This window comes from Manis pentadactyla, chromosome 8 (assembly GCF_030020395.1).
Source record: "Manis pentadactyla isolate mManPen7 chromosome 8, mManPen7.hap1, whole genome shotgun sequence".
In the NCBI taxonomy this organism is placed as follows: domain Eukaryota; kingdom Metazoa; phylum Chordata; class Mammalia; order Pholidota; family Manidae; genus Manis; species Manis pentadactyla.
The window spans coordinates 133,905,229-133,932,270 of NC_080026.1; the positions used below are offsets into that span (position 1 = coordinate 133,905,229).

Genomic DNA, 27,042 nt, shown 5'->3' on the forward strand with positions numbered 1-27,042 from the left:
TATGAAGTCTCCATCCAAGTTTTAAAAATCCAATTAAACTCTGAATTACAGTCTTCCTATTGAAGCTGAGGTGTCCAGCACAGCTCCTAAATGCCCTCGACTGTGCTACAGTTCATCTTCAAAAGACAGAGGTTTACAACTCTTAAAGAGTTGCTGTGTTTTATGGTCTTTTAAATTCTTTAAATAAAATTTGAAGTACAAAAAAACACAAGGTGAAGTCCCCCTGGGAAAACAAAGCTTTCCAGCTGGAAAAATTTGACACATGGGGTTTCAGCAAATGGCTAAATGATTTGGACTATTTGGTTATATTTACAGTAAAAAAAAGAAATGTACAAAATACATCACCATTAACATATTTTCTTTAGAACTTGGGCTCTGGGAATTCTCTTGACAGTGTTTTTTCCATGGCTGTAATTTATCCCCTGCCTTAAATTTACAATTTACAGAAAAGGAAACCATCTCCAAGTTACACAAAGGCAACTGTAAGAAAGCTGGGTTTATCCAAAATTAGAGTTAGGAAATATTTAGAAGAGAGAAAAAAGCTAAGTGTTGATGACTTAAATTTTTTACTTTATTGAGGTATGCCATATAATTCCACAGATTTTGACCATATGTCTGTGTATCCATGTCATATATGTTCTAAACATACACACTTATTTTTAAATTAAGGTACCATTGATATACAGTCTTATGAAGGTTTCACATGAGCAACATTGTAGTTTCAACATTCACCCACATTATCATTCCCCCCACCACTGCAGTCACTGTCCATCAGCATAGTGAGATGCTACAGTCATTAGGGGTCTTCTCCGTGCTATGCTGCCTTCCGCATGACCTAACTATATTGTGACTGCTAATTATAATGTCCCTTAATCCCCTTCTCCCTCCCTCCCCCACCCCTCCCTTTTGGTAACTAGTCCCTTCTTGGAGACTCTTGAGTCTGCTGCTGTTTTGTTCCTTCAGTTTTGCTTTGTTTTAATACTCCACAAATGAGGGAAATCATTTGGTATTTGTCTTTCTCTGCCTGGCTTATTTCACTGAGCATAATAGCTTTCGGCTCCATCCTTGCGGTTGCAAATGGTAGGATTTGTTTTCTTCTTATGGCTGAATAATATTCCAATGTGTATATAAACATACACATTTATAATGGATAGCCACCTTCAAAGGCAGGAGTAAAAAAGTTTTTTATTTATCTATATTTTACAGTCACGAACAACCTAAACATTTCTTCCCTGTCATTCAGTTTGAAACTGTAGTAAGCAAAAGTGAAGCATATTCTACTAAGCAGTTCGTTTGGGGGACCGGAGACTTGGGGGCCGACTAGTAAGTCTAGGGAGTCTGTCGAAGTGGGGAGGGACGCCGTAGCACCCGGGCGACCCCGCAAGGCGCGGAAGGCCCGCAGTCCCCGCCCGCAGTCCCGGGCCCCGCCTTACAGTCAGCGCCGGGCGCTGGAGTGACGTCACCCCTCCGCGGCCCGCCTCCTGCACCCGGAAAGAGGCGGCCACCCATTGGCTGCGCCGCTGGCGGTGTCAGGCCAATGACAGGGCGGCGAGAGACGGGGTCCGGCCTTGACGTTGTGCTCCTCGCCGTGGGGTTTATTTGGCTCCGGGGCCCCTCTCCGCCGCCATTAGGATCCCGCAGCGCCGGGGGCTGGTCCCCCATCTTCTTTCCTCCTCCCCCCACGGTGACCCCCTCCCGCCTCCACGCCTGCTCTCCACCCCTCTACCCCCGCCTCCGGCAGCCGGGAGTCGCGCGCGGGCCCGCGGAGACCATGTCCTGACTGAAGGAAGAGGGCGGAGGCGGCAGCAGCGGGGCGGGCGGCGGCACGGAGGGAGGCGGAGAGGGGCCGGGCTCGGCTCGTCGCCGCGGGCTGTTCGGGGAGTCGCCGCCGCCAGGCGCCGAGCGTCGGACGGGCAGGAGGAGCAGGAGCTGGAGGAGGAGCCGCCGCCGCCAGGTAATCGGGCCCCGGGCGGGCGTCCCTTCGCAGGCCCCTCGCGGTCCCCGCCGCGGCCTGTCCGTCCCCTCGCTCCCTGGCGGCCCCCAGACAGCCGGCTCTCCCGGGCTGCTGGCCCGCGCCCCAAGGGGCGGTGTTGCGGGCTCGGGGAGGGGAGGGGGCACGGTCTCCCTCCGCCGCGCTTCCATCTTGGGCTTTCCCGGTGCGGGGCCAGGCCTGGGGCTGTGGGAGGGTGGGTCCGCCCCGCTTGTTTACCGACCATCGATCATCAGTGGCTGGACGCGCTGCCTGACCTGTCACCTCTTTCATGCCAGATTCCACCCCCCAACTTCTTTTCCTGCCACCTACGGGCGGGTGAGTGGGGTTTCGCTCCCACTCTGCAATAGGCCCTAAATACTTGGGTCCATCGTCACAAGTTGGTGCTGGTCTCCAAACTTGTATTTCGGGACCTTGGCGGCTTCCTCTCCACCTCCCGTTGTTGCCATTTCTGTCTTAAGAAAATAAAGGTGGGGGTGGGTGACGGGGGTGGGTTGGGGAGGAGGAGCTGGAACTAATGGAAAGATTGTCTAGTCTTCTTTCCCCAAATAACGATTGTTTAGTGCAGGTATCTGTTATTTTCTCCGCTGTAGCTTGGTGTGGTTATTTCACAGACAAAAGGACTGTAATGAATACTTGGATTAAGCACAAGGGACAGGCAGTTTAGGTTCAGCCTAGAAGTTTCAACCGGCCCATCATCTTGGGGATACACTGGTATTTCGAAACTCTCTTGATGAATTTTGAATTTTGGTCAACTCATTCCCCTTTTCCATTAACTCCGTAGACTCCGATCAAACGCAGTCTCTATCCAATAATTTGGTCTCTCTACTCACCACGTGAACTACAATGTTGTCAAAAAGTCTAATGTACAAAAATGTTGTGTTAGAAACAGTTGAATTCTGTAGCTCTTGGCAGTGTTAAATAATGAGTGGTCCTTCTCTCCTGTGGTCTCTTCTTTATCACTTGTGCAACTTCAAGGGTACCCCTGATTGGATCAAGCATGGATGACTCAGTGTACAAACCATAAGCCAGGGGAAACCATGAAGAATTTTGAGCTTGACTTTTGCCAGGGGCCTTGGGAAAGTCATCTAAGCTATGTTTGTGAAAAATAAAGCTGGATCTCTCCTCATTATTAATTAAACGAGGTAATTCTAAAGGAATTTAGAGCCCTGCTGCCTCTTGACTTTTGGATCTTAAGATAATACAGTCACTTTCTTATACTAAAATGTCAAAAGCATTGTTTTTGTTGGGCTATTGGGACCAAAAGGACACACTTTAATTTTGGAGGAGGACACTGTTTGAATGTCATGAAGCATTTTTACTTTTATTGATGTTTCAGTACTTTTTAATGTTTCAGAGCAGTTAGACACCCATTTATTTCCTCTTGAGATGTGCTTGGGTTAGTGTGATGCACTCATTCATGGTAGTACATTTTAAGCTTATGGACTCCAGCTCTACACTGATAAATAAGGCTTATGGCATATCACAGTTAAAAGAGGATTAACATACTTTTGGAACTCACAGTCCTGTTGTACAATATTTGAGATAAATTGCCTCCTATGTGTAATTGGTACAGTAAGGGCTGTTCAGTGTGCTTTATACTTAACATTGCTTTTATAATAAATGGAAGGTTTAAAGAAATGGAAGTTATACAAGTGGGCCACTGTAGTTTTTTATTTATCTTGGTTCAGTGTCGTAATTTGATCATTGCTGCTTGCATCCTTCCTCCCACAGTAATAATGAGCTTTGGTACCTGGGCTTTGAACATATTTTCCCCCAGTGATAGGTAGTGTTTCATTTCGAGTATTGTACTCTGCCTTTGCTTTGGGTAAATAATATCTTGCACATTTTAACACTCTCACCTCTTAACTTCACAACATAAAAACTTCGGGCCGCTCCTTCTTATGTGAAAAGTAAAGCTTAAGATGCTTGGTGTGGTGTTCAAGTTTCTGTGTAATCTGGCCCTAATCCACCCTCAGTCTACTTCTCTTTGTGATCCTTAGTTCCAGCTAAACTAACTTGCTTGTTGTTCCTTTGAAGGCTGTCTGCTTGGCCTTTCTTTATGCGTTTCTTTCTGTTTGAGACCTTCTCTTTGTATTCGTGGATATTCTCTTTACTTTGGGCTTTTTTGAGTCCTTTCTGTTGAGAAACCTTTTTGACTCCTTCAACCCCAAGGGAATTGATTCTTCTTTTGTGTGGGATTTTTTTTTTTTTTATCACGTTAGCCTGTATTTCATTTTATCTTTTTAACATTTATTCTGTTTCCCAATTAAATTTTTAAGACTCGGAGAAATGGGTATGAACCCCAAACCCTCTTTTGTCTTTGGAGACAATATATTTGGCACTGAAAATATGGATACATGGTTTGACAAAATATTTTTGGTTGTGGAAGTATTTTAGGATACTTGGCTTGTACTCTTCTAAGTATTGGAGTTTCAGGGACTTGGATGATTTATAAGGCAAAATTTTGAAATTATGGCTGTCTTTAAAAACACTTTTTTTCGGGGGGGGTCAGTATGTTTATTTTTATTAATCCAGTTTTCTTCCTGTGAAGGGCAGCTCAACGGTTTGATGGTGATCATGTCTTATTCAAATAAAAGTGCCGCAGTTTGTAGTTTACTGCAGACTTAAGTCTGGGGCAGTGACTTTGGTTTGAGTTAGGCACCGGTGTCACTAAGGGTGGTCATTCCATATTTGTATATAGTAACATTGAGCATCATGGGAAGGAGAAAATATCTGTAGTCTCAGTTTGCATTCTTAACCTCAGATGTTGACAGCATGTGTCATTGATCATGAGGCGGATGAGACACTGGAGAATGTGTGATTCACTGCTACCTGTCAACAGCGTTGGAAGAAAACACAAACAGGCTGGTCCATAGCATTTTTTGTATACTAAGGATAATACATGTAATTATGTAGTACAGGGGTGGATACTGATGTTGGAAAATAGGTGTGTATGTTTCTGTTCTGTATGTGAGTAGGAGGCCTGGTATTTTATGGATACTTGGCCTCCTAGCAGTAAACCATTTAAATTTATCCACTGCATCTAAGTGGAAACTTACCTTCTTCCTACAGTTCATCAAAATATTTTTCCCCTTGAAATGATTGATTTTTAGAAAGTAGTTCACATAATACCTTTTTTCTTTGAGCTTTAGAAAGCTTTTTTGCACAAGTGAAGCTTAAGTGAGTCTGTTAATAAACTTCCCAGAAATACAGGCATTTTTACTTAGGCTACTTGACATTTGTAAAAGGCACATCCATAGGGTTACACCAGTAATTTCATCACTTGAGAAATCTGGATCAGTAAGCATTTTTTGCTTTCTGTGGTGGTGGCATTTTGGTTAAGATGAAATTTTTTGACAAGAGCCATCAGTTTGAATTTTAAAATGGAGGTTGGTCAGGTAAATTGAATATAAAGTTGATAATTTTTTAGCTGCCTAGTGAATTGATCTTTTAGTAATAAAAAAATAACATCCTATATTTTTATAGTAAATATATTGAGGGCAAACTGTCCTGCCCCCTCCTTAACCAACACAACACAATTTTGTTTTTTCACACTTTAGTAAGTCACATTTTTATGTGGATTGAATTCACATAAATAAAAAATATTTGAATGGATAAAGGCATTGTTGGAAATCAGTTGCATATCCTGTTTTTTCTTAATTTTTAAAATAACAGCTAGACTGAATTTTGTTTCATGTACTATAAAATTCACTCTTTTAAACTATATAATTCATTGGTTTTTAGTGTGTTCACAGCTGTGTAAACCTCACCAGTATCCAGAACATTTTCGTCACCCCAAAAAGAGACTGACTATCCATTAGCAGTCATTGCCCCTTTGTCCTTGCAGCAGCTAATCTACTTTGTTTCTACAGATTTGCCTATTCTGTACCTTTCATAGAAATGGAGTCATACAAGCTATGACCTTTTGTGTTTGTCTTTCATTCATTTAGCATAATGTTTCTAGATTTATCCATGTAGTATATATAATCACTTCCTTTTTGTTATTGAGTAATATTCCACTGTATACCACATTTTGTTTGTTTATCCATTCATTGATGGACGTTCAGACTGTTTCTACTTTTTGGCTACTATAAACTATGCTGCTATGAAAATTTGTGTCCAAGTTTTTATGTGGACATAAGTGTTCATTCCTCTTGGGTATAATATCTGGAAGTGGAATTGCTGGGTCATGCAGTAACTCTCTGCTTAACCTTTGAGAAACTTCGAGACTGTTTTCCAAAGTGGTTGCACCATTTTACATTTCTACCAGCAATGTATGAGGGTTCCACTTCTCTATATCCTCATCAACACTTATTATTGTCTTTTTTATTATAGCGATCCTAGTGAAGTGCTATCTTCTTGTTTTTATTTGCATCCATAGTGACTAATGGTATTGAGCATCTTTTATGTGCTTAATTGGCCATTTGTGTATCTTCTTTGGAGAAATGTTGATTCTAGTCCTTTGCTTATTTTTCGGAAATAGGATTGTTTTTTTGTTGAATTGTAAGAGTTGTTTATATATTCTGTGTACAAGTCAGATGAATGATTTGCAAATAGTTTCTCCTTTTCCATGGGTTGTCTTCACTTTCTTGATTGTGTTCTTTGAAGCTTAAAGTGTTTTAATTTTCATGTCCAGTTTATCTTTTCTTTCATCTCTTGTGTTTTGATATCATCTCTAAGAAGTCATTTGTCTAATCCAAGGCCAGGAAGATTTGCATCTGCTTTTTTTCTAAAAATTGTGTACTTTTTAGCTCTATTGTTTAAGTGTGTGATAATTTTGAGTTAAGTTTTGTGTATAGTATGAGGTAAGGGTCTGACTTAATTCTTTTTCTGGTGGCTATCCAGTTCTAGCACCATTTGCTGAGCTTTAACAATGTAATTATTCTCAACTATAAATTGATTATTACAAGACAATATTCCCTTAGTTATATGAGAAAATCTTGATTTTGCAAATGGAGAAAAGGATCTGTACTTAGTATTGCACATTAAGTTGCAGCGATACCCTTGTGATTGGAATTCTGAAGGCAGGACAGCATTTCTGTGTTTTTGACAAGCTACTTCTACATCCTTTGCTTTTTTGATTAGGGTGGGTAGTTGCCTTCAGTTTTTGGTATTTAATGAAGCTAAAATTTGTTTTTAAAGGGGGAACTATATAGCAGTTTGCAGCACTATATTTGACCTTTTTAAAAAATCTCCTTTGATATCAGTAGACTATTGAGTTGCTTTTTACTGACTAAATAATTAGTGAGCAACGGTCCATAGCAGATACTGTTTATAGAGACATAAAAATTAATTTTTTCACAGTTGATCGTTAGAAACAAACCATAATCTATTAAACTAAGTGCTATGAAGTAACTAAATTAATTTACTAAATTAAATTAATTTAGCACAAGATTAGGATTGGGTCAGGAAGGGCTTTACAGAAGTGGGAACATCTGAGGTGGTCTTTGAAGAAGGAACAGGTTTCTAGATATATAAAACCTGATAAGAATGGACAGTGAGAGTGGGAGGGCATCCTGTACAGAAACAATCATGTGACTGAAAATTACATGTCATGTTTAAGGACCAGGAGAGGGTTCAGTATGGCTAAAGCATGTGGATGAGGTTGAGAACTTGCTCCTAGCAGCTGGCTGTGAGTGCCTATTCCTTCTCCAGTCCCTGATCCTCATTTTCCCCCAGAGCTAGTGTGGGGAGGAGTGATCCTCTTCAGAGTGGATCATCTTTACCCAGGGGAGGAGGGAAGAGTGCTCGCTTGCTCCTCCTTTCCAACTGTGTATGTGTGTGTGTGGGGGGGGGTTGGGGAAATCTGTTAAATTTGAAAATCTGAAGGCATTGTTTTATAGAAATTCAGGAAATTAAGTTAATTACCGGGCACCTACTATCAGGTTGTTTAGGATTTTCAGGAAGTAGATTACATAACACTGTTACAAAGGCTGCTGAAGTTAAAACATCTATTAACTCAGAAAGCAGCTAGATGTTGAGGTGCTCTTGTGAATTAGATAAAGCCTCTTAACTTTTATTTACATTCTAGTGTGGAGAACTTGATTGCAGCACACAGAGTGGTAACTGCTGTCCAGATAATGAGAGTAGGCTGATGTGGTGGAGAATTGGGTGGTCAGGGAGAATCTTTCTGAGTTGATAATTGAAACCTAGATCTTAATGACAACAGCTGGCCATGTGAAAGTCTGGGGAAAGGGGCGTCTAGGCAGAAGAGATTTTTAACAGAAACTCTCAAAGTGAGAGCGAGCTTGCTTGTAAATGGAACAGAATGAAGTCTACTTTTATATCGAGATTTGTAGGAAAGACTGGGGAATCTTAATTTTATTTTGAGTGGATTTGGAAGCCCTTGACGGATTTTAAGTCCTTGGGGTGTGACCTGTTTTATGTTTAGAAAGGCTCTATCTGGCTCCCATGGCAAGGATGGTAGGTAGAATAGAAGCAGCAAGGTTAGTGGGGAGGCTGTACAGTCATCCCCGTGAGAGTTGCTTATACTTCATATTAGGGACAAGGAGGGTGATATGGAGAAAAGTAGAGATTTTGGGACTTGTTTTGGAGATAGTATCGTGCTTTTTGGTAGCTAGAGTCAGTGACAATACAGTCAGCCTGTCTTGTCATTGATCCAGGGAAATGTTTTGTAACCCTGGAAGGATGTGGTACACTAGTGAGAAAACAGGAGTCAGTCTGGGGTTTACTTCCTAAAGCTTTGTGATCCTGGGCAAATCATTTCGCCTTTCCTGGAGCCACAGATTCCTTGTCATTAAAGTGGAGATACTTGTACCTTAGGGGGAAGTACCCGAGTGTTCTGAGGATCAAATGAAGTACTGACTGTAAGTGTTCTTCTGTGGTGTAAACCTCCATACAGAATTTAAGGTGGTGGTATTTCAAGTTGGCAGTTGTTTGTAACGTTAATTATGGGATATGGATCTTGAAGTGATCAGTTTTAGCACCTACGTAAAGAGAGATAAGGCATTATTGTCATAATGTTTTCAGATAAAGAGACTTGGGTCCTAAGGATTTGGCCAGTATCCCAGATTCAGTAAGAGGTGGAGAGGGACATGAACCTCTAAGAAAGCAGTACAGTACATTTTCCTCTATATGAGAGAATTGAGTGTAAATGTCAGAGATGGAACTGATCTCTCTAGAGTTAAATAAGGTGGATTTCACCTTAATAACACTTAGGTAAAAGGTATTAACGAATTGCTAAAGGAAAATGTTGTAGGATATTCTTGACTTGCATGTATGTTTGTGTTTGGAAGGGTGACTGAGGATGTAAAGATTAGTTACAAAGGGCCTTTTATGCCCTATGTTGAGGATTTTTAACTTTTAGTAGGATGTTGTTGAAAATTGTAAAGCTGCAGAATAGCAACATTGGGTTTTTGTTTTTTTTTTCGGACAGGACACTCTAACAGAGATGTGGTGTTTGAAGGTAGGTACATCAGTTAGAATAAAAAGTAGCTGAGAGAAATGATGAACTGGGGCTTGCTGGTAGAGATGGAAAGAAGGGACAGATGATGAGAAAGGTTTTAGGATGTAGGAGACCAAATTTATTCTCATATAAAAGAACTCTTCTCTACCTACTTCATGGTTTTGTCAGGATAAAAATGACATGTGAAAATGTTTTGTAAATTGTAAGGTTTATTGTGTGATGGGGATATATAAAAATACAAATATATTTTTTCACCAGAACTGTTTGAAAAATCAGTTGCAGATTTGATACCTTTTTATCCCTCAATATTTCAGTGTGTGTTTCTTTAAAAAACAAGGGTTAGCTCTTATGTAACCAGAATACAATTATCAAAATCAGGAAATTAATATTGTATGATATTATGTAATTCTTAGTAAGAATAGATTCTACAAATCTTACTCAAATTTTGTCAGTTGTCCCAGAGGCAAAAGAAAATCTCAGATCACGTGTTGCAATCTGTTGCCATGTTTTTTACAAGCTCCTTTAATTAGAACAGTAAAGTCTCTTGTCTTTAATGATTTTTTTTGAAGAATATGGGGCTAGTTACCTCACAGAAAGTGTCAATTTGATATATCTTGATATTTTCTCATGATTAGGGTCAGAGTATGCACTTTTTTTGGCAGGAATACCAAAGAAATGGTGATGTGTTCTTAGTGTAATGTATCAAGAGGCAAATGATGTCATTACTGGTGTGATATAACTTGATTATGATTACTTGGTTAAGGTGGTGTCTGCCAGGTTTTGTAACATACCAGTTATTGTGGGGAGATACTTGGGGACTATTAAAATATCCTATTAATCCTCAAATTTTCACCCACTACTTTTAACATCCATTGATGATTCTTTGTGAGTCTGTTGTGAAGATTGCCAAATGGTGATTTTCTAATCCAGCTATTCTTTCTGCATTGATTAGTTGGATTTCTAGTGTAAGGAGAGCTTTCTCCTCTTATTGTTTGTGTGTTTATCAACATCTGTGCAGACTTAAAAGATTTTTATTTTATGCAGCAGTGCTTTAAAATCCTTTGCTGTTACTTACGTGGATGTTCAAGTTAATTTGGATTTGGCCATTGCTTACACTTCATGCTAATTTCTGTGTTTCTATTTTTTTGAAATTTAAGATTTTTGGTGTGAATATATTTCAAGTTTGATTTTATTTTTTAGAGCAGTTTTAGGTTTACACAAGTTACTGTGCCCTTTTTAAAACTGCCCATTCTCTGAGAACTGATTTTTTTAAAGAAAATGTTTCCTGTATATAAGTGACTAAAAAACGTCATTTAGAAGCAGATTTTTAATAATATTTTATTTTTTAGAGCAGTTTAGATTCACAACAAAATTGAAAAGAACTACAGAGAGTTCCCATATACTTACTGCCCCTCCACATATACAACCTTCTCACCGTCAACATCCTGAAATGGGAGTGGTATGGTTGTTTTAACTGATGAATCTATCGTGATGTATCATTATCAGAGTCCATAGTTTATATTAAGGTTCACCCTTGGTATTTTATATTCTATTGGTTTGGACAAATGTATAATGACAGTTATCCACCGTTTTAGTGTCATATAGATTCACTGCCCTTAAAGTCCTCTGTGCTCTGCCTATTCATCCTTCCATCCTTCCAACCCCTGGTAACCACTGATCTTTTTGTTATATCAGTAGTTTTGCTCTTTCCAGAGTGTCATATAATTGGAATCATACAGTATATAACTTCCAGATTGGCTTCTTACATTTAGTAATAGACATTTAAGGTTCCTCCATGTATTTCTATGGCTTGGTAGTTCATTTCTTTTTAGTGCTCAGTACTATTTTGTTGTCTGAATGTACCAGCTTATCTATTTACCTATGAAGAACATCTTGGTTGCTTGTGAGTTTTGGCAATTATGAATAAAATTATTATATGTAAACATCTGTGTGCAGATTTTTTTGTGGATGTAAGTTTTCATCTCCTTTGGGTACATACCAAAGTGCCCTATTGCTAGATTGTATGGTGAGAACCTGTTCAGTTTTGTTAAGAAATCAAAACTCTTTTCCTTACAGTTTTGCATTCCCCTCAGTAATGAATGCGAGTTCTTGTTGCTCTATATCTGTCAGCATTTGATGTTCTCAGTGTTCTGGATTTTGGCCATTTTAATAGGTGTGTAGTGGTATCTCATTCCTATTTTGATTTTGCAATTCCCTTATGACATCAGATGTTCAGCATTTTTCATATGCTTGTTTTGCCATATATATATCTTGCTTGGTGAGGTGTCTGTTCAGGTTTTTTGCCCATGATTTAATTGGGTGGTTGTTGAGTTTCAAGAGTTCTTTGTGTATTTTGGGTTTGGGTCCTCTATCACAGAAGTCTTTTGCAGACAAATACTATCTCTTTGCTTTCTGGCTTATCAATGTCTTGACAGTGTCTTTTGCAGAGTAGAGGTTTTTAATTTTAGCAAATCCAGTTTATCAGGTATTTCTTTCATGGTTCATTTGTGTTTTACCTAAAAAAAATCATTGCCCTAGCTAAGGCATTTAGATTTCCTTTTATCTTCCAGGAATTTAGTAGTTATGCATTTTACATTTAGGTTTGTGATTTATTTTGAGTTAATTTTTGTGAAGGTGTGAAGTCTGTAATTTTTTTTTTGCCTGATGGATGTCCAGTTGTTCCAGCACCAGTTTTATCTTTTCTCCATTGTACTGCCTTTACTCCTTTGTCAAAGAGCAGTTGACTCTGGAGGTCTATTTCTGGACTCTCTATTCCATTGACCTATTGTCTATACTGTGATTAGTGTAGCTTTATAGTAAATCTTGAAGTCAGGGTAGTCAATCCAATTGACTTTTCTTCCTCAGTACTATGTTGGCTATTCTTCATATTATGCTTATCCGTGTAAACTTGAGAATCAGTTTATCGATACCCACAAAGTAATTTGCTGGGATTTTGATTGGAATTGTGCTGAATCTTTTGATCATCTTGTACAGAACTGAGATTTTGACAGTATTGGGTTTTCCTATCCATGAACTTGGAATATCTCCATTTATTTATTGCTTACTTGATTTCTTTCATCAGACTTTTGTGGTTTTTATAATTCAGATCTTGTAAATGTTTTTTTAGATTTATAGCTAAGCATTTCAGTTTTGAGGATGCTAATGTAAATGATGATACTTTTAAAATTTCAAATTCCATTTGTTCATTGCTGGTATATAGGAAAAGCAGATGACTTTTGTATATTAATGTTGTATCTGCAACCTTGATATAATCACTTATTAGCCCTAGGAGTTGTTCTTGTAATTTTAAGATAAATTTGAGCAACATGTGGGTTAATTTTTTTTCTTAAGTTTGTGTGTTTAAATATTGCCTATCAGCAGTCAGCTAAGTGAGACTGCTTAGTGAGAAACTAAGTGCAGATTATTAATAGTCCAAATTCTGGTTAATGGGAACAGGTGACTATAGGTTGCAGTATAAATTTCGATTTATTACATAGTATATATAGGACAGACTTTGGCACCTGAAGGTCTGGGTTCAAACCCTGGCTCTGCTTCTTAGTAGCTTTGTGACTTTAGGTAAGTTACTCAGCTTTTCTCTTCCTGTTTCCAACTCTAAAGTTGGAGTGAGCAGTAGTACCTGTTTCATTGGGTTCTGAGGATTAAATTAGTTTATGTATATGTTCAGTGCTGAGAACAGTGACACATAGTAAATGCTTAAGTTTTAGTTATTTTCTTTTCTCAGTGAGACAGGGTTGATCTTGGCGGAATTGTGAAATAGGCAAAGTTGGCCTTTGTCTTTGTGCATCTCTAATGATGGGGTAGGGTAAGCAGTGCATTCAGCATGCTGCTGTCTTTGGCATTCCTTCCCAGGTTGTCCTTTGCTAACCTTTTGTCTGCTGCTTCTCTCTGTCCCTGCAATGGAAACCTAAATCACAAAATCCCCATCCTGTTTTCCTGTTATTCATTATATTAGGAATTGTGAGAATAAGGATCTAATTGGATGACTGCACATTATTAATAAATAACATAAATAACTTGTGTTTTTCATTAAGATAATCTCAGTGGATGCAAAGTTAGGCAAAATAACAGATATTTGAACAAAGTTTAGGTATTGGGGAAAATAGTTTTGGACAAGCTTGTAGCTTTGAGTTGGTTTTGTCTTGGAATAGTTCATCCATGTAGTTCTCTCCTTTTCACATCTTTTCCTTTCTTCTACATTGGGACTCACTTATTATCTAAAAGTTCCAAGTTTGTACTACTGTCCTCTATCACAAAGATAAAAGTCCGTAGTCTTTGGTAAAAAGGTGGCCTTTAGTTGGGCTAGGTATAGTAATGATTCTTGGTTCCTGTGGCTGTTTTGTTAATTGGGACTAATCTGTTCAATGTGAACAGAAAATGGATGGGATAATGAAAGAAATCAAATTCTGAATGAGGTAGCATGTTTGTAGTTGTAGAAATTGTTTTATTATTTTTGAAATGCTGGGTTGATAAGCACATTTGGAGGTAAGTGCTCAGTGTCCACAAAGAAAGAAAACCATTTTAAGAAAGCAGTAGGAATCTTCCATCCAGTCAGATTGCAGGTGCCCTGAGCACAAGGACAATGTTTTGTCTAGTTAAATGTCACCACATTTCTGAGTGCATAGTACACCTTCAGTAATTTGTCATGGCTGTTATGTTAAATTAGTTTTGTTTGGGATAATTTGGCGTGTGTGATTGACCTGTGACATCTCTGAGACAGTAAATAACTGTCTATGATGAGTTTTACAGTAGTTTGAGCTACATGCATGTATTACGTCTCCTTCCTTTCTTTTTTTTTTTACTTTTTATTTTATTTTATTTTGTTATCATTAATCTACAATTACATGAAGAACATTATGTTTACTAGGCTCTCCCCTACCCCAAGTCCCCCCCCACAAACCCCATTACAGTCACTGTCCATCAGCATAGTAAGATGTAGAATCACTACTTGTCTTCTCTGTGTTGCACAGCCCTCCCCTTTCCCCCACCCCCCACATTATACATGCTAATAATACCCCCTTTCTTCTTCCCTGCCCTTATCCGTCCCTACCCTCCCATTCTCCCCAGTCTCTTTCCCTTTGGTAACTGTTAGTCCATTCTTGGGTTCTGTGATTCTGCTGCTGTTTTGTTCCTTCAGTTTTTCCTTTGTTCTTATACTCCACAGATGAGTGAAATCATTTGGTATTTGTCTTTCTCCGCTTGGCTTATTTCACTGAGCATAATACCCTCTAGCTCCATCCATGTTGTTGCAAATGGTAGGATTTGTTTTCTTCTTATGGCTGAATAATATTCCATTGTGTATATGTACCACATCTTCTTTATCCATTTATCTACTGATGGGCACTTAGGTTGCTTCCATTTCTTGGCTATTGTAAATAGTGCTGCTATAAACATAGGGGTGCATCTGTCTTTTTCAAACTGGAGTGCTGCATTCTTAGGGTAAATTCTTAGAAGTGGAATTCCTGGGTCAAATGGTAAGTCTATTTTGAGCATTTTGAGGAACCTCCATACTGCTTTCCACAGTGGTTGAACTAATTTACGTTCCCACCAGCAGTGTAGGAGGGTTCCCCTTTCTCCACAACCTCACCAACATTTGTTGTTGTCTGTCTTTTGGATGGTGGCGATCCTTACTGGTGTGAGGTGATATCTCATTGTGGTTTTAATTTGCATTTCTCTGATAACTAGCGATGTGGAGCATCTTTTCATGTGTCTGTTGGCCATCTGAATTTCTTTGGAGAACTGTCTGTTCAGCTCCTCTGCGCATTTTTTAATTGGATTATTTGCTTTTTGTTTGTTGAGGTGTGTGAGCTCTTTATATATTTTGAATGTCAAGCCTTTATCAGATCTGTCATTTACAAATATATTCTCCCATACTGTAGGGTACCTTTTTGTTCTATTGATGGTGTCCTTTGCTGTACAGAAGCTTTTCAGCTAGATATAGTCCCACTTGTTCATTTTTGCTTTTGTTTCCCTTGCCCAGGGAGATATGTTCATGAAGAAGTCGCTAATGTTTATGTCCAAGAGATTTTTGCCTATGTTTTTTTCTAAGAATTTTATGGTTTCATGACTTACATTCAGGTCTTTGATCCATTTTGAATTTACTTTTGTGTATGGGGTTAGACAGTGATTCTCCTTCCTTTCCTGTTCCTGCCTAGGAACTGAAGAGTATAGAGGAAGTTGGTAAAGTTACAGATAAAACTCTAGCACGTAAAGAGTTAGATAGAATTCCTCTTGAAATGGCTAGAAGATAAACTAAAGAGAGGACGTTCCTATAGTTCTGTGAGAGATTTTGTACACACTGTAGATCTTGTGTCCATAGATCTTCTAATCAGCGGATCGCTAACCATCTACTGGTTTAAAAGAACCATTGGAATTGTAACTTTTATTGTAGTTTTTCCAAATTAAGGCAATGTTGACATAAGAAAATATAAACTCTACATGTTCTGTTGTATTTTAAAGACAGGTTTAGTTGAAGTGAAGTTAGATGTATTAGTTGTATGGGTAATTGCCTCTGTTAACTAAGGCATAGTGTCACTAAAGCCACAGCCACTGTGGCAGGTGTTATTTTGTTATTTTAACTAAATTTGCTTTGCCCAGTTTGTCCACAAACTCCTGGGAACAGGCCTTAGTAAGTATCTATATCTACAAGTTAGATAAAGATGACATAGATAGTAGATCTCAGTATAGGAGGAAGGTTGCACATTTTTGAGATGTACTAATTCTTGATTTTCTATACATAATTCCACATGGATTTAGTACTTTCACAGGATGTTTAATAAGTGCAAAAGTTTCTGCATTTGTGCCTTTACATCACAGGTTTGAATAATCCGTGAAACTGCTCATGAGTGCACTTGGCCTGGCACCTAGTTGTCAGTGGCAGACAGTTTCTACTGAGCTCTTGTCACAGGAGTGGATCCTATCCTCTAGAATTTCTCCTTTCTACCTGAGATTGCTCAAAAGCTCCATTCTCTCCTTTTCTTTTTTTGCATCGCTCATGTGGTCTCTTATATGGGTTTTACTAAACACAGCTGGGCCACATTTCACGCTGCTAGAATCCCTGAGCCAAAGTCTTTGAAAGCTTGGCTGCCTCATAGAAAACTGAAAGGTAGTTAGGAAGTGATAATAGTGAGAACACACACACATCAGTGTTCCAGAAAGTAGCCCCAAGAGAAGATACAGTAAATGCCAGATGTCAGAAGAAAAGTGGTTGCTTGAGGTTCTTTGAAAAAAATTTCATGAGAGAGACCTGAACTAAGCCATAAAAGATGGGTGGGATTTGCCAGAAATGTGTGTGTCGCTGTGCTTGTGTTTCTACGGTAGCCCCCTTTGCATGCGTATTGTTGAGGGGTTGGGGGGTATGTGCATGAGTCTGGGATACATGTGTGTATAGGAGGGAGTATGTGTGTGTGTGATGGGAAGGAGTTGAGAGTTCATGTTGTTGCAGAAGAACTTCAGAAAGGGGCTAGTTTTTAGGAGGATTATCTGGGTAACAGTGAGCTGGGTAGATTTAGAAAGATTTATGGAGGCTGTTAGAATGGTTCTGACCTGAACGGAGAAAGGGTTGATGGCAGTCAGATGGGAGGAAAACTGATTGGGCACACGAGAGAGAAGATACGGAGAGAAGGCAGAATTCAAGATGATTCTGAGCTTGTGTGGGTTACAGGGGTATTAGTGTCCTTAATGGAAAGCAGTGAAGTCAGGATAGGAGTTTGTTGTGAGAGGAAGATAAGAGGTTTAATATAGATTTGATAAGCTTTTGGAGCCCTGAAATGAGGTTAGGTTTGTAGATAAAGGGTTCACTATATCATCAATCTTAAGGATCTTGCTCAAGACCAGTTGTTTTTTCTGTTGACTGTTGTGAGGAAGATAGTGATGTAGAAAGATGCTGAGGAGAAAGAGGAAATGACTGTGGGATTTTGGGCTTAGACTTAAGTAGTACTTTTTTTTTTTTCCATAGAAAGCAAATTTGTTTCTCACAGTTCTGATCTGGAGACTGAAGTCTGAAATCAGTGTGTTAGCTGAGTTGGGTGATGGCCATCTTGGTTGGACTTCTTGCTCTGTTTTGACATGGAGACAAGGGGCAAGGGAACTCTCCTGGGCATCTTTTATAAGGGCATTAATCTCATTCATGAGGGCTCTACCATCATGACCTTATATATCAAAGGCCCCACCAACAGATACCATCACATTCGGCATTAGGATTGCAACATGCAAATTTTGGGGGCACAAACATTCAAACTACAGCAGTTAAAGTAGTTTTTAAAAATATTTAAGTCCAGTTCATCTATTTTTCTTTTGTTCATGCCTACTAGAGGTTGGCAAACCTTTAAATACCTGCAAATCACAACCATAGGCAAGGATGCAAAAATGGGAACTTTTTTTTTTATTAAGGTATTATTGATATATACACTCTTATGGAGGTTTCACATGAAAAAACTATGTGGTCACTACATTCACCCATATTATTGAGTCCTCCCCCATATCGCATTGCAGTCATTGTCTATCAGTGTAGTAAGATGCCACAGAGTCATTTGCCTTCTCTGTGCTACACTGTCTTCCCCATGATCCCCCACACCATGTGTACTAAACATAATACCCCTCAATCCCCTTCTCCCTCCCTCCCCACCCGCTCTCTCCTACCCCTTCCCTTTGGTAACCACTAGTCCCTTCTTGGAGTCTGTTGAGTCTGTTGCTGTTTTGTTCCTTCAGTTTTACTTCGTTGTTATACTCCACAAATGAAGGAAATCATTTGGTACTTGTCTTTTTCTGCCTGGCTTATTTCACTGGGCATAATATCCTCCAGCTCCACGAAGAAGTACTTCTTATTTACATAAATACTGTAATTCAGAATTACCATGTAATAGTTCAACAGAACCTAAAAATTGAACATACTTGGAATATCCTTTTTAGCTTTAGCTTTGATCTGTATTCCCCTAAGATGCTTTCTGAGCGTTTGTAAATCTTCACAGTTTTATGTTAATATGTGCATCAATAATATATGAACAAATATTTATATTACTAAGTACAGATATATTAATAAAGCTAACGCAAAACCTCAAAAGACTGCTACTAGACCTTCCTTTGGATAACTTCTCATCATTTGAAACTAGCAGTTGAGCTTTTTTCTCAGTTTGTTAAGGAGTTTGTACTTGATGAGGATTATTTCACTTCTCCAGTTCTCTTTCTTAGCAGGTGATTGGAGGAATTTGTAGTGTAGCTACAATTTTGAGGAATTGATTTCAATATAAATATACTTCTTTTGTGGCCTAATTAATTAATTACTAAGCATGACACTATAAAAAATGTTCAGTTACTAGCCCCCCCTTTCCCCAGCCATTAATTCACGCATCCATAGTACTCGTGCTTTTGTTCTGTGAACTGGGAAGTATATAACAAAAGCAGTTTTGTGAATTTAGTATTGGAAAATGGTTCATGTGCTTGGAGACATTTTTTTTTGGACATGTGAAGCTCTATTTCATTTATTTTCATGCTGTATAATTTCCTGTTGGAACTTGTTTATCCTGTCTACTTTTGATGACCACTTAGATTCATTCAGTTGAAACTCATTAAAGCACCTACTATACAAGGAACTGAGATTCAAGTACTGGAATCAAATTACAAAACTACTGCCCTAATGGACCTTACAGTCTGTAAGGGAATACACAATAGAAAAATAAGAAAAACTATGTGACATAACAGATGGGGAAGCATTGCAAGCAAAGAACTTACAGTGTTTTCTATGACAGGTGATTTTGCTATGAACATTCATATACAGGTTTCCTTACGGGCATGTGCAGGGTTTCTCTGTGTAACCTCAAAAGTGGGACTGACAGATCATAGGTTATGAATATTTATGTTCAGTATTGGTAGATATATCACCCTGTTTCCAAAAGGACTACGCCTTTTATATTCCCACTAGTAGTGTCTAGGAATTCCACTTGTTCACATCCTCACCATTACTTGGTAGGGTCAGATTTTTAAATTTTTGCCAAATTCATGTTTGGAGATGGTATTTCATTGTGAGGTGTGTACACTTCTCTCAGTAGTGAGAGTCAGCATCTTCTCACAGTGTTTAGCCGTTTGTGTTTTCTCTCCATGAATTATTTTCTCATTCCTTTGGCATTTTTCTGTTGGGTTGTTTGTCTTTTCTTCCTGGTTTGTAGAACTTTTTTCCAAAAATTTAGCATTACTCTTTTCTTAGTAATATATCCTTTCCAAGTTGTGACATACCTTTCACTTTGTTTATGGTCTTTTGAAGAAAAGAATTTTCTTAAAATATATTTTCTTTCATTGTTTGTGTTTTGTCTTAATTTCAAAATTCCCACCACATCCTTCCCTGTTTCCCTATTTCCAAGAACCACAGGTCTGCTTTCTGTTCCTATAAATAAGTTTGAATTTTCTGTAGTTGTATGTAAATGGAATGATACATAATTTTTTGTAGGGGATGGGGTTTCTGGCTTCTTCTACTCAGCATTGTTATTTTGAGATTCATTTATGCTGTTGAATATATCAGTAGGTCATTTTATTGCTGAATAGTATTCCATTTTAAGGATCTATCACTATATTTATCTGGTCATCTGTCAATGGACACTTGAGTTGTTTTTGTACTTGGAGACATTTATTCAGTCTGTCTACACTTAGAATGGTCCACAGGATGAGACTTGCTGGTAGCATTTGAACCAAGGAATATTTGTTTTAAGAGTAGCAGTTGTGTCTGATTTCCCATAGAGAAGGTCCAGATTATGCAAATTTTATTGTTTTTTATTGTACCATTACTTGAAGTATGATTCATTGGCTATAACTTGGGAATCTGTGTTACATGCAAAATTAGACTTGGAAATTAAATTTACTTGGGTATGTGAATATATGTTAACTTAAAAGATATTTAGTTTTATTTTAGCATGCAATATTAACTCTCAGAGCTGGTTGCTATTAAAAATAATTTTATGTGATTTTTGGGATGTTTTGACATCTGGAAGAAAAAGTGTACTTATTAATTTCATCTCAGTAATGCAAAATCATGTAGTTGAGCTGATGTTATTTGTACTCTTCCATATACTGATTACCACAAGTACAAATTGCTCTCATATAATCCTCCCCAATCAATTTTAGTTTTCAGTTACTGAAAAATAATACCTCTGCAAAGTCTCAGTACCCCAGAGAGTGGATACTGTGTACATCATTGTGTAACATAGTTTGCTTATCTAAAACTCTTGAGCTTGGTTTTGGTATTGCTTAGTTACCTGGATTTTTGGAAGTTGGCTGTTTACCAGGCATATATGACAATGATTATTTTCCATTGTGGGCTTTGTTTGTTTTTTGTCAGACATGCACATTTAAATATGTTATGTTGGCACATTAGTTCCATGAAGATTAGCTAAGATAATGTAAGATCACAAGCTGTTTAGTTGAGCCAGCAAACATACCAAAATAAGACTTATAAAGCAAGCATAAATTTTTAAATGTGACTATTTTAAAGGAAATAATGAAATTACTTATAGTAGTCCTGGGTATATTCATTATGCCGTTTGTTCTTGTTATGGTTAAGTTTTCACTTGCTCATTTTAATTTCCAGTGGCATGAGCAAGGAATTTTTTTTTTTAGATAATTATTTTTTATTGAAGGGTAGTTGACACACAGTATTACATTAGTTTCAGGTGTACAACACAGTGATTCAACATTTATATACATGATAATTCTAGGTACCAGCTATCACCATACCAAGTTGTTACAATATTTTGACTATATTCCTTATGCTATACATTACATCCCGGTTACTTATTTATTTTACAATTGGAAGTGTATATTTGTGAGGGCATCTCTCATATTTATTGATCAAATGGTTGTTAACAACAATAAAATTCTGTATAGGGGGGTCAATGCTCAATGCACAATCATTAGTCCACCCCAAGCCTAATTTTCGTCAGTCTCCAATCTTCTGAAGCATAACGAACAAGTTCTTACATGGAGTACAAATTCTTACATAGTGAATAAGTTACATGGTGAACAGTACAAGGGCAGTCATCACAGAAGCTTTCGGTTTTGCTCATGCATTATGGACTATAAACAGTTCAAATATGAATATTCATTTGATTTTTATATTTGATTTATATGTGGATACCACATTTCTCTCTTTATTATTATTATTTTTAATAAAATGCTGAAGTGGTAGGTAGATACAAGATAAAGGTAGAAAACATAGTTTAGTGTTGTAAGAGAGCAAATGTAGATGATCAGGTGTGTGCCTGTAGACTATGTGTTAATCCAAGTTAGACAAGGGCAATAAAACGTCCACGTATGCAGAAGATTTCTCTCAGAACAGGGGGGGTGAGGTTCTAAGCCTCACCTCTGTTGATCCCCAATTTCTCACCTGATGACCCCCTGCGACTGTGCCTGTCTTAGGTTGTTCCTCCCTTGAGGAATCTTACCCGTCTCTGGCTAACCAGTCATCTTCCGGGGTCATACAGGGAAATGTTAAGTTGGTAAGTGAGAGAGAAGCCTTATTGTTTGAAAAGGTTAGCTTTTTACTTCTTTGCATATTTATGCCCTGTGGCTTCTACGCCCAGCATTTGTCTTGAGGTATCTTTACCATTTGGAAGAATTATGATACTCGGTAAATTCGATATGTGGCACAAATTCTATTTAAGGGTTGTAATTAGGAAGGAAGAAGAAAAGCTATAGAAGTAGCAGGCGGAAGAAAACCTGGGAAGATTGATTATTTCTTTGACATATCTTCTTGTAGAGTAACTTCAGCATGTATAGGTTTTAAACTACTAATTAAATTGCGCACACACATTAACATAATAGGAGTACAGTTACGTAACCAAAGCATACCTGTAATTACCAGCCATCTCCAGTGAAACCAAGAAAACCAGTTAGGCACCTTAGGCATTTGTGAAAACTTATCTATGATATGGTGGATATTGTCCAACTGAACTTGAACAGTCTGAGAGAAATCAGACAAATTAAAACAGCCCATTCCTGGGGATTGTTCACATCCCATATGTTCTTTTAACAGTAAATAGTCTGTAGTTGTAAGATATTGGAGCGCTACAATTTGCGCTTCTCCTAATTCTTGGTTGAGTTCCAACAGTATAGATCCAGTCAAATTTGTTGTTTTACTGTATGCACAGGCCAGCTTAGATATCTCCTTCTTCATTCCCATGGCAAGTCCAGGAGCTGGTGGGATGAGTGCATCTACACCTGTAGCAGTGCATGGATCTTTGTTGGGGTTTTTTGATGATCATCTTCTGGCATGAGTCTTCCCGAGAGTGCTGATGTTGGACGTTCTTTTTCATATCGTATCTTAGTTCATTTACGGGGTAGCCAAATTAGGCTTTGATCCTCTGTATAAACATAAACAGACCTTTTGCCTACACTTTTATATGCCCTTTATGTCATTGTGTAGAACTCATTGGAGGTCACCACTGAGCAAGGAATTTATATTTCATTTTTGAGAAACTAAAGGAGGAAACTACCCAATGAATGTGAAAATTGTTGTTAAATCTCAGTTGTCTATTTTATGGATGCACATATTAGAGTTCCCTGCCCTTCAACAGGCTTTTGGACTGCTGTGTTATGTGTAATCAGTGTGTACAAACTAAATGTTAAAATTATGCAAATTAAATGTAAATTACCCAGGTTAGACAAAAGACTTCAAAGCTAAATATAAACAATATATATTTTTTGATTTTTGTGCTTTCTTGATTTATACCACCTTTCCCTCTTCTGGAATAACCGTACAGATAGGAATTGACTTAACATTATCAAGTTGCTATTAATGATAATATTAGTGCAAATACACACATACTTAATAAATTTTTAGAGGAAAGCGTCTTTCCCATGTCTAATTTGACTGACCATTCTAATTAGCTAATTTTATTGTTGTTAAATAAAATTTTAAATATAGTAAGTCTATTATTAAACAAGTATGATTAAAATAGAGGACTGATTATAATTTGAGTCTTAAAAAAATAAATACCTTTGGATAAAGTAGCAGGCTTCAAGTGAAATTCAGTTTTGGTCTCCTTTACAGGAATAGCTATTCAGTCAGACAGAACAGAACCACTTACCACGTTTTGCAGTATCTTCTGAGGAAGTCAAAATCTGAGCCACCATGAAGACTGAATCTTGTCTTTCGTCTGTTTTATAAACTGTACTTTTATTCTAACCATGTGCAAGGTGGAGGTTATAGCATGGAAACTAAAATCTTAGTAAGTGTGACTTTTATATTGGCTGTTAAATAGTAGCCTTATAGTAAATTTGTTCTCTTAACAGAATTTCACGCTATAAATGGGTGAAGACTTTGCAAGCAGGGGCATAATAATAGACTTATGAAGTAAAAGGCTTAGCTTTTCAGGTCCAGGAAAAATCCCTGAGAAAGAGGGAAAAGCTTCTCTTACTATGCCTAGAATTTTTTTTACCTTTCTGGTTAAAAATAGGTGCTAGGATGGTATTTAGTTGAGAAGGGATTTAAGAAATTTTTTGAAGTGGACTTCAAAAAACTGGTTTTAGTGGCCAAAGTCTAAATTCAGGCTAGTAAAAAAAAAAAAATTATTTGCTATGTAAGTTCCTTCATTTATAAATTAGTTATCATTATATAGTAAAGTCTTCATTATGGTATAATGCTAGTAAGCCCAGTGTAGAATCCTAGGAACCTTTTAAATAGTGATATGTTTATGTTTTTAATATGAATTGAATTTTGAGTATATTTAAAATGTTGAATGTTTTGAGTATGAATATTCAAATTACACTGGAGTGAGTATGCTAGTAGTTATCTCAGGGATGATCCGTTGATTTGATTGTCCTAAGTATAGGTGATGTGCAGTTTTAATTTTTTGTGCTCCAGAAAGAACTAGATTTTGAGAATATAGACTATCAAGAGACTTTATTTCACAGTGTTACTTTGTTAATTGTAGGGATTACTCCTCAGCATCTTTATTTGCTACCAGTGCTTATTAATAGCAGTGGATAATTAGCCCTTTAAACTGCTTTTTCTCCCTTAACAAGACTGATAGAATTGACACTGTTTGATCTTATGAATTCTTTAGTGAATCAAACATTATGATACTATACCTAGATAGCATAATAATTTATGCTGTTCATAATTTAAGAATGATTATGTTTAAGATAACCTGGTTTATGTTCTTTCCCTTCCCTTTTAACCATTTGGTTACTTTTCTAAATTGATGGCGATGACCTGGCTGAAATTAAGCATTTCCATTAGTGGCTTCCCTAGTTTAACCTCCTTCCCTCTTGAAATAAACCTTCCTATCTTTTTTGCATTCCAAAGTACAATTTTGTTAAATCTTGAGATCTAAGATTTTTCTTTAGGAACTTATCTCTGGTGTCTCTGAAAATTAAAAAAAAAAAAGTTTAGTATGAAATCTTACATGCATGTTTTGAGAAATTTGTATTTTGTAAGTTGAAGGGCACTTTTATTTTCGGTGCATGTTTTCAGAGGTGGGATTATGTAGTTATTGTTTTAATAACCATGTCCTAATTATTTATAGCTTCCTGCCTGACGTAACTCACTTCAAGAAGTGCACAATGTCAGAACGTGGACTTAAATGGGCTTGTGAATATTGTACGTATGAAAACTGGCCATCTGCAATCAAGTGTACTATGTGTCGTGCCCAAAGACCTAGTGGAACAATTATTACAGAGGATCCATTTAAAAGTGGGTCAAGTGATATTGGCAGAGATTGGGACCCTTCCAGCACTGAAGGAGGAAGTAGTCCTTTGATATGTCCAGACTCAAGTGCAAGACCAAGGGTTAAGTCTTCATACAGCATGGAAAATGCAAATAAATGGTCATGCCACATGTGCACATATTTGAACTGGCCAAGAGCAATCAGATGTACCCAGTGCTTATCCCAGCGTAGGACCAGGAGTCCCACAGAATCTCCTCAATCCTCAGGATCTGGCTCAAGACCAGTTGCTTTTTCTGTTGATCCTTGCGAGGAATACAATGATAGAAATAAACTGAACACAAGGACCCAGCATTGGACTTGTTCTATTTGCACTTATGAAAACTGGGCCAAGGCTAAAAAATGTGTTGTTTGCGATCATCCCAGACCTAATAATATTGAAGCAATAGAGTTGGCAGAGACTGATGAGGCTTCTTCAATAATAAATGAGCAAGACAGAGGTCGATGGAGGGGAAGCTGCAGCAGTGGTAATAGCCAGAGAAGATCGCCTCCTGCTGTGAAACGGGACTCTGAAGTGAAAATGGATTTTCAGAGGATTGAATTGGCTGGTGCTGTTGGCAGCAAGGAGGAACTTGAAGTGGATTTCAAAAAACTAAAGCAAATTAAAAACAGGATGAAAAAGACTGATTGGCTGTTCCTTAATGCTTGTGTGGGTAAGTTTCTGCATTTTTTTGAATGAGATGGGAAAAGATAGTAAAAATAATATGAAAGATATAAGTAGGTCAGTATTTAGTATTTAGTTCTTTCAGTGTGATAGCTGTGCTCCCAGTATGCATGTATAAGATCTCTGTATTTGTGATCTAGTCATAACTGTCCTAAATTGCCTCCATTTCATTGTGTATATGTCTCTCCATCATTAGGGAGAACAACATTTTAAGTTAAAGCAGTGTTTTTACCCATCAGTAGTAAAATACATACCTGGAGTTTAAAAACTGCTGCTCTGTTTATTGTAACAAGACATGTCTGAAGAACACCAGCTGCTGCTTCAGTGTTTGGACAGTGTGAGCATCTTATGATGATAGAAGCTTTAGTCAGATGTTAAAAATATCACAAAAATGTGTGACTCCAAGAAGTTGAACACATACATTATTGACCTTGAAAACACTGATGTTAACATGAATGACATGTAGTAAATATTTGCAAACTTTGTGCTAAACTGATTTCATTTAACCATCTGATTTCATGGTTCAAATTATGATTCTTGTGTTTTGTGGTTTTAGTGCTTCCTAAGGAAATGCTAGATACTAGTTCCAGTTACTGGCTCAGAGCTGTTAAATGACAGAGAGACATGTTGTGAGAGCAGGGTTTTCTCCAGTTGTTGACCTTGTGAGTTAATTATTTGTTAGGTTTTTCACAAAAGTGTTTTTTGACTCTTAGGTATTTTTCTTTTTCTTTTTTTTTTAGTGGGTTAGCTATTTAAATTTTATGATTTAAATTATTTGGATGGGGTACTTACTTTGACATTCAGTTCTGTAAAGGAAATTTTGAGTGACTACTGAAGTTAACTATGCTTGGAACAGGCTAAGCCTTAAACATGGCTTAGCTATGTGCATGTGTATATTACACACACACACACATACACGTATGTGTATATAGTTCTTAAACATGGCTTAGCTATGTGCATGTGTATATTACACACACACACACACACACACACACACACACACACACGTAAGTGTATATAGTTCTCTCCCCCGTTCAGATTTCTCTCTATGGCTCCAAGAATATGGAAGACATAACTGTATAAACCTGTAAGTCTTAAGAGTAGATTTCAAGAAATCTGAGTTTTTTATTTTCGTCTTTTCTTGGCAAAAAGAATATCCCAGCAGATGAGCCCTTCTGACCACAAAGTACAGTGGGCATTTGGTAATGGATGCCTCCAGTTTTCTCCTATC

At 37.7% G+C, this 27,042-nt stretch overlaps 1 protein-coding gene across 5 annotated transcripts in view; it reads left to right on the top strand.

Moving 5' to 3' along the window:
* ZRANB1 (zinc finger RANBP2-type containing 1) overlaps window positions 1-27,042 on the top strand; it is a 108,572-nt gene that overhangs the window by 42,396 nt on the left and 39,134 nt on the right. Inside the window, exons 1-3 of one of the 5 annotated variants that reach the window (XM_036898963.2) lie at window positions 1,573-1,954; window positions 23,473-23,650; window positions 24,950-25,800. In XM_036898963.2, coding sequence (XP_036754858.1) covers window positions 23,610-23,650; window positions 24,950-25,800 — 892 coding nt within the window. In that variant the 5' untranslated portion in view covers window positions 1,573-1,954; window positions 23,473-23,609. Of the gene's footprint in view, window positions 1-1,572; window positions 1,955-2,284; window positions 2,309-23,472; window positions 23,651-24,949; window positions 25,801-27,042 lie in introns of those variants that run through there. The other 4 variants (XM_057506450.1, XM_057506449.1, XM_057506451.1 and 1 more) reach the window with 4 other exon arrangements.